This window comes from Pungitius pungitius, chromosome 8 (genome assembly GCF_949316345.1).
Source record: "Pungitius pungitius chromosome 8, fPunPun2.1, whole genome shotgun sequence".
NCBI classification, from domain to species: domain Eukaryota; kingdom Metazoa; phylum Chordata; class Actinopteri; order Perciformes; family Gasterosteidae; genus Pungitius; species Pungitius pungitius.
In genome coordinates, this window is record NC_084907.1 from 16,224,228 (window position 1) to 16,232,712 (window position 8,485).

The window sequence follows — 8,485 nt, forward strand, 5'->3', positions numbered from 1 at the left end:
CAATAAAGCCAGTTATAGCAACAATATAAACCAGTTATACTTGAGAGCTATGTTTAAGAGAGCTTGTATCGTAACCATTTTCTCTGAAGGAAGTATTGCATAGACGCAACAGGGGATAATGGGAGAATGTGTCAAGTTATTCTGGGGTGTTGGGATAGATGTACTGTCGCCATGGAAACATGCAGATCCCCTACCACTCCTTGGGCTGTGGCGTTCTAGAGCTAGAGCTGTTGCAGCGTTCTTCTTCTGCGTGACGTGCCAGACGCCGCGGACCAAACCGTGTGGCATTCAGGGAAGTGGGGAAAGCATTTTAGTATGGCCGTCACGAGCACTTGATACTGTAGGGCAAGTCACAGGGAGGACAGCAACGGGATTCTGACCCGTGGTGGAATGTAAATAAGTAGTCCGGTCTCTCGGTACTGTACTCGAGTACAGATTAAACAAAATAGGTTTGCTTGAGTATTTCCACTTCCCCGCAATTATTTGAGTTATTCTTCATACAAGTCAGTTCCAACCTCTGATAAAGGAGAATTTTACCTTTAATAGTCAAAGTAAAACTAACCGATAATACTCTTAACATTTAAATGATTTATGGACTTTTACTTGAAATTGATTAATTTTACAACACGTCATCATAGTAATTATTGTTTTAACCTAAAACCACACCCTCTGATTAGCCCTATCATTGGCTTCAAAGAGCTTTACAAAAAAACAACACAGTGAAGTGTCACAAACACACAGGCACAGTGAGTAAGCAGAGAGGCCCAGTCAAGTTGGAGAGGACACACACGACAGCTGGCCTGTCGCACAATCACTTATTCTTCAGCCAAAACACCCACTTATCTCTTCACAGCAGGTCAACTCAATGAAACAATTAACTCAACTGTTTATTGTTTAACAAAACTAATTTAATTCCTTGACAGGTTAAAACAAAAATAATACATTAGCTGTACCATGTTTGAGCACACTAAACACGTAATGTCAATAACTGTAACAAGTCAGTCCGAACCACAATAATATGCAAGCTTTTTATGAGAAATTAAATCAAGTTATTTTTCTTGAAGCACAGTTATGGCGATAAATACAACAGGCATTGTTAACCTATTATAGCTTCTATAGGTCTTACACTAGCTCAGTGCTGACTAGTCACGTCGAGAGGCATGCTCTATATATGCTTTCCATGTTACGACTGGTACTCTACACCAGATACCAGCGGTCTCCCCACCTGCTGGCAGAAAAGTTTAACGCACGTAAAGAACAGAGCCAAGATCTGTAATATTCCCTCTTTAAAGCCGAGCCTAGAGTTAAAGGCTTTGTGTCCTCGGACATCTATACATTTTATGTGTAATTAGGCCGCTCACATGTTTACAGAGAGTAAATCAAATCTACGTGAACCAGCAATACATTCTTCAAATATCCCATTAAAATAAAATCTATGATACACAAATAAAGATTCTGCGTCATTACATGGCAGTGTAACGCTGAAATCAAACCTCCAACTCCCAATAAGTACTCCACATTCATTTTCTGACATGTTGCATTTAGTTATTTAGTTTAAGACTCTGTATAACTTTCATAAAGTAAGTCTTATGTAAATTTACACATTAGAGATCTGTAATGAGTGCAGCCTTTTCCTGCTTCATTAGAGGTGGTGGTGGTCATCTAATCAATCAAATCTAAGTCATAAATAAATAAAATACTAAATATACAGAAATTTAGCATATGTTCAGCAACAATTATAGAACATAACTGCAGGCAAAACTCTCAGCAGTGGAATTGGGAATTGTAAATACAATATTGAACATATATAACCTTCAAATTACTACCCCAAAAGGGAATTACATTAAATACTCCAGTTGTGCATTCTCAAGCAGGATCAATTCAATTCTACATATTAAAATACAATGTTCAGAGAAAGAGCACTTAAGCCACCCATATTCATAAATTACAGTAGGTCTTAAGAGGATACTTTCATGGAGCTGAAGCTGTTGACGACAAGCTTTTTCCTGCTCTTACTTCAATTTTGACTTGATAACTCAAATATCAGAGCAACAATACCTTGGATATTAGGAGGATTTTAAATAGGTTAACAAGAAAGTAATATTTATTTGTTTAGTTTAATACCTGCACTGCTCTTTCCATTTCTGGAATATATGGGGAACGAAAATAAACAAAAACAAAGCAAGCAATACTTTGTTTCAAATGGCACAATAAAAGGGAAAGAAAAGCAATGGGAATATCCAGTCAGAAAAAGCAAGCTTTCATGATATCAAATAGCTCACAGGAACATGCACTTTTAGGTGATCTTCTAATAAATAAATAAATAGGTCTTCCTTTATATGTGCCTTATTGAAATTTGGCACCAATTCTGTATGACAAACTATTATGTCCAGGATTTCACATCCAAAACTAGTTGAGTATGTGTGATGCAGAATATATCATGCAACCAAAAACAAGCTTCACCAAGTGCTATATTTTGTGTTGACTTTTAAGCGTAAGGTGCACATGTTGTGTGTATCTACGAGAAGAGTGTGAACCAGAGTGCATGCATTGGTCAAATGGGTTGTGTTTTTTGTAGAGTTCTAGTGCCTCTAACAGGTGTGCGCATGTCCCTTTTAGACTACGAATGCCTTAATAACGTTTTGAATGATCATCCCGCATCCTGGACAAGGAGCATGGAACTTGTGTAGCTTTCTTGCACATGGGAAACAGGTTAAAAGGTGAGCTGTAGGTCCGTGAATTATATTTCCGTTGCGTGGTCGAACTCGACACAGCTTGCAAGGCTCTAACAGTTCCCTAAGTTTCTCATCTTCAATCTCCATGCCAGGGTTGTCCTGACTCCCCCCTCCTGAGAGCTGCCCATCCTTGTGGAAGCTGGAGGGCCAAGGACCCTTGACTTTACCTGTAGCCATAGTGGGCAGTGGTCGGTCAGCTGTGGAGTGGGAGGGCAGGATGACAGGGTCAGAGACTGTCCTGCTGCAGTCTGGGATGTCGATGCCCGTATCACTGTCGTCTTCCTCATCATTGGTAGGGAGAGAGCTGCATGCTGGGATGTCGGGAACAGAAAGGGAATGGGCGAGTCGAGGAACATCTTTGTACCAGTTCCTACGGAGAGCCCAGCAGCGGACACAGTACCTCTGGAGAGGTGTGTTATACTTTTTGCACTCTGTGCACTGCCAGGCATCCTAATGGGAAAGGTAAATACAAAGTCACACATCTGCCTGGTTTAAGTTTCAATACTAGAAAGTCCAGACCTAAAACCAACCTGTGTGGAGATTTCTGTATCAGTGTCATCGCTTAGGCACTGGGAGTCTTCATCAGGCTCTTCCTGCATCTGGATGGGGAAATGAAAATCAGGTCAGGTCACCAGGCATGCGCGGCCAACTTACGGAAAACTTAGTAGCGCCAATTAGCGATAATCGCTCACCAACGCACACATTTAAATTTCATTCAAAAGCAACCCTGGCTGACACTCGCTTCTGACAGATGAGAGGCTGTTGCTGTTGTTTTATACCGATTCGTTTTGCACTCACGGTGTGCAGTGCTTTTGTTCCGTTTGGTTACCACCAAGACTCTTTCGCCCGACTACTACACCCCCTCCGGGCGGTACATGGCCATGACTTGGTCGAAAAGTGTGGGCACACCTGTCCTACAGTGTATATATATTTATTTAAAAAATGATATGAGCTAGGCCTATGAAGTCCTAAACAAACTCTTACCTCTCGATCTGCTTTCTCCTCCCTCCCTCCTTCATCATCATCAGACAGAGCCTCTGCTTCTCCACTGCTCCCTTCCTCCAGTGCCGCCTCCTTCATCTCCACGCTCACCTGTTCACTCCCGCCCTCGGTCAAGAACCAGAGGTCGTCGGTAGTGTCAGACACAATGGCTGTGTCCTCCTCCTGTGCAGGAGATAGCTGACACATCAGTCAGACCACCACTGTTACTCTCCAATTCACGCCATTTGCCCACAAGTAATTATGTCTGCTTTTAAGTTTGAAATCTCGCAACTAACCCTGAGCGAGCTGTTGCTAATGTGATTAGATGAAGATTAAAACAACAAATGAGGTTTCTTACTTGGTTTGTATGGATGTCAGTGGAGCCATTGCTCCTACGGCTGTAGTTACTACGGAGATTACCCAGAAACCACCAGGGAAGGCCAGAAAGGTCCCACTCGTCCAAAGAAACATCTAGTTTGGGCCTTTTGCAGGCTGACCGTGGCAGGTCTTCGAGGGCATCTGGAAGGGAGTTAAACTGTTAAATTCTGCATTATTCAAGTCTTTTCCTTGGCATATTTGGAAGCGTTTGCTTACCATCGTCTGGCTCCCGGGGTCGTCGCTGGGAGGGGGTCTGCAGTAGAGGCCTGTCAATGCTAGTCTCCAGCCCTGCTTTGACCACACCTCCACACATCTAGAGGGAAATGTGAACGACAAAAATAAGAAAACGGAGCCATAACTGGGTACTTGGAGGACTCACAGCTCCCTTTCAAGATGGCCTCTGGGTATGTGGTTGTTGTAGAGGAAAAAGGGGGTTGGGCAGTTAGGGTATGGAGCAATGGGGAGGGAGGTAATTACACATTTAGGATACAATAAGTGCACCAAAACCTTGGAGAGGGTAAAACACAGAGATGACTAGATGGGGTAAGAAAAGCCAGTGTGCTAATTAACACAGTAAATGGAATAAGTGCCTCAAAGTTGTTACAAATCTAGTTACAGTCCAGTAAAAACTGTTCCAATATGTAATATGTGCAAACTAAAAAATATGACTTAAGTAATGGATCATTTTAAGGGAGCCATGAGAGTTGTACAAAAATATATATTGTACAGTATAGAAACAATTCAAGATTATTAGATCTTTAGAGAATTTAATCATTATGTGATATGGACATCAAAGCAGCATTAGATTTAAGAAAGGAAACTGAAGAAAAATGCATCTTATGTCTAACACAGCTGATAGAGAATACATGTATTATTGAAAGAAAAATCATGAATCTGATAACAACTGTGAGATGGTTTTCATATGGTCAGTGAATTGAAATATAGTGCCATGAATCATTTGATTCATACAGCCCCTGACTAAAGACTAACATTGGACTGAAGCGCAAAAAGAGGCCTTTAAGACAAAGTCTGACACATAAGACGGTGATTCAATGTGGATTTGGGGAGGTGGTCGGAAAGAAGGGTAAAGGAACACAGGGGTGGGTTATCGCTAGGCCTGCGGCTGGATCAGGAGCTGTGATCCTCCAGTTTTGGAGCAGAGATGTGAACTCTGACACAGACAGAGAGGGTGACTCTGCCCCCCATCCACCCGGTGGTGCTGGTGGATTGCTAGAGTACCACCAGACCAAACTAAGGATGGGGCTGTACAGAGACGGTGCCACTCTGTACAAATGCACACCAACGAAGACAGCAGTCCTGACCCTCCCTCCTCATTACACACAAGCAGACAGCAGTTTGCTTTAGTCTTTGTGACTTGCAGCTACCTGGTCAAGCACTGTGATTAGTGCTTGTTATGAAAGACGTCTATTATTCACTGACTGCTTTGAACTTAGCCTGCCAGTCCTGTCTCTTGGTATTCACAAGTGTTGTGTGTAATGAGGTGAGAAAGGTTGGGGGGGGGCTCTGTTTCTCCTTAGCACCATGTTTCGGTTTTACCTGACCACGATCCTCCACTCCGCCCTCTACACATTCACGGCCCACAGAAAGATTCTCTGCAGCGTCTGCATTTCAGATGAGACACAGTAACAGAAAAAGGACATTCCCACCCTTAAATTATAGTATAATACACTCTCACACTAATGCCTTCTTTTCTCTGGAAAATGGCATAGTTCTGCTCCCCGCATCCCCAAGAGATGCAAAAACTATCACACGCACGCAAAGTATGTAAAAAGAAAGCTGGATTTGCATTACAAGTACAAATAATCACCATACACCCAGGGATCTTCAATGAAAAAACATGTTAAAGAAGCTTTCTTATCACAAAAGAACAAGACACAATTTAATTACAAGTCGTCATACACATACACACACGTAATGAACTAAGAAGATGAAAAATATATTTATACAGTCCCGGATATGATCATTATTTCACATAAATAAATAGAAAAGAAATGCATCACTTACCAGAACAACCAAGCACAACTAAGTATTTCTTGAGCATTTCATACACTGGGCTGTAAAAAGAGAACATGAGATTAAGAATGGACCTCAGTCTTTTCGATGTATATGTTTGTACATGTACTCAAGTGTTACAAAGAGTGTTTACTAGGGTTGCAAAGGAGCGTAAATGTTCCATTAAATTCCCGGAAAGTTAACTGGAATTTTGGCTCGGAAGAAAAAAGTGCATACGTTTTTTTGCAAAAGCCTATAACAGGGAACTTGTAGTTGAGACTATGCGCGCCTAGCTCAGCTGGACCCTGGATGCAGCTGGTTGGGAACATTGTCTACCAGAAACCTAAACATAAAACCATCTGTTGTTTTTGAACGTCTTTGTCATTACCTAGGATATTGATTAACTTAAGCTTAAGCCATGTTCATTTTAATAATACATGTATTAAGTTGTAATAGAAATGATTGCGTGCATGTCTGCTTATGACAAGGTAAATACAGTTAAATTTCCAGTTTAAGTTTCCAACTTTGAATAATCCCAGAATTTTGCAACCCTGGTGTTGACTATTTTTGATGTGGGTAAATTACCTTGGGTTTTTTACAGAGAAGCTCTCCACCTCCAATAGTTCTCCCAAAGGGTCATCCTGACAGTGGACTATGTGCTGCCTCTGTTTGTCGTAGAGTTGCTTCCCCATGATGTACTGACCCAAGTAGTGCATCACCTACAAAAAAATACTGAATATTAGAAACGACAAGGTACCGACAGGGCAAACTTTTACCTTTGAGAACAGAACCCAGTACAAGAATCCACTGAAAACTGGAATGACCACTTCTCAGATAACACCTTAGTGCAGGCGCAAATGCACACTGAGAACCAGAATGTCTGACAGTCCGGGACGTCCTTTGCATCTCAACCACCAAACGTACTCCTGACCTGCCAGCTGTCCGTCGGACCAAAGCTCAGCATCGCTGCTCCCACGAGTGCAACATTCTTCCCATTACAGGCAAGTTAAAAATATACGGACAGTTTTAATTTGTCAATAAGCCCAATTACTAAATAAATTCAGTCAATTAATGAAATGTTTTAACAAACGTTGATGTGATAACAATCCCAATAATTTCTTTGTGTAATAAGCTTGAAATATCCATTTTTCTTCTTGTCTCTCCCTCCATACAGTACAATGAAGGGAGTTCAGCACCCTAAGAACCAATCAAGTGAGTGGCCCAGTCCTTCATCTATTTTTCTGTATGTGTCCCTCAGGAAAAAAAAAAGTTTGGACAACCCTGCCTTAGTGTTATCTAGTAATATAGGCTGCATACTATCAAAAAAACGTGACATTTCACTGAAGAGCTCACCTCTTTGAGAGTGAACACGTCTTCCTTCGCTCCAGCAACACGGAGAATTTGCAGGAGAGGGGCTTTTGGTTGTACCTGGTGAGTAAAGAGCAGTGCCACAACATTGCCCTTATTATGATCTGGATGTAATGTTGGATAATTGACAGGCAGCTGATTATGTTATTACTCTAACTGTACCTGATTCCCATCTCCAGGTAGTGTCCTGCATGAGGGGCTGGATGCCGGAAGCTGTGCTGAGAGGGAGCTCATTGTAAACGAATAAAGTCTGAAATACAGAATCATAAAATGTCAGATTAAATAATTTCCCCCAATCGCAATCAGCATCTGTATTATCATCATCCTCCCTTAGCGAACGTTAAACGAAATGGCAACACAAGGCCAATTTGACAAATAAATATAACGTTAAGTTAAGCTTGAATTGTGAAACAAAATTCAATTTAACCTTAATAGTCTAACATGTTTGAGAAGCTTGACAGGTAGTTTCCTGGATAGTTTAACGCTAACTTTTCGACCGTTAACGTTAACCGCTTTCTTCAAAATACAAGGCCAAACTTCCAGAACGGGCGAGATTGCTAACGTTAGTTGGATGTAATATTATTTAAAAAGAGAATGCATGGGCTAAAGTTTCAAGCTACTGAGTAGCATGTCGACTGGAAAATCTGTGTAACGTTAGCATTGATGGGTAATAAACCTGCTATGGCTACTAGCAAGCGTGTTAGCTAACCTAGCTAAGTTAATGTAACGACGGCGCTGAGGTTAGCGTGCATAGCGGGCTAGCTAAGGTTAGCTAGTTCCTGAACAATACGTTCGTTAAAAATGTTTAACCGTGGGGAGTTGACGTTACCTCACAGCTGCTACATTGGTCCACACGCACTGATGCCTTAACAACCTGCCGACATCTTGTAAATATATATACCTATTAAATATTGCGGTTTTAAACGTTATCTCACTCTAACACAGTTAGCATCGCTAAACTGCAGATTCAAAACGATGAATGTCACTAAACAACTTCCGGCCGGATTATA

The 8,485-nt window shown here is 41.5% G+C and overlaps 1 protein-coding gene across 2 annotated transcripts; it reads right to left on the reverse strand.

The window, feature by feature from the left end:
• Nucleotides 1–869: 869 nt before the first annotated feature.
• On the reverse strand, nucleotides 870–8,485 carry mdm4 (MDM4 regulator of p53). 2 transcript variants are annotated; one of them, XM_037490506.2, is made up of 11 exons: nucleotides 8,305–8,485; nucleotides 7,638–7,725; nucleotides 7,461–7,535; nucleotides 6,693–6,826; nucleotides 6,120–6,169; nucleotides 5,652–5,716; nucleotides 4,311–4,407; nucleotides 4,075–4,235; nucleotides 3,720–3,899; nucleotides 3,266–3,334; nucleotides 870–3,185 (listed from the first exon to the last, which is right to left on the reverse strand). In XM_037490506.2, the coding sequence occupies exons 2-11, from the start codon at nucleotides 7,707–7,709 to the stop codon at nucleotides 2,616–2,618; spliced, it is 1,473 nt and encodes a 490-aa protein (XP_037346403.2). In that variant the 5' UTR covers nucleotides 7,710–7,725; nucleotides 8,305–8,485; the 3' UTR covers nucleotides 870–2,615. The 2 variants fall into 2 exon arrangements, with proteins under 2 accessions (XP_037346403.2, XP_037346402.2); XM_037490505.2 differs by having other exon boundaries at nucleotides 3,720–3,914.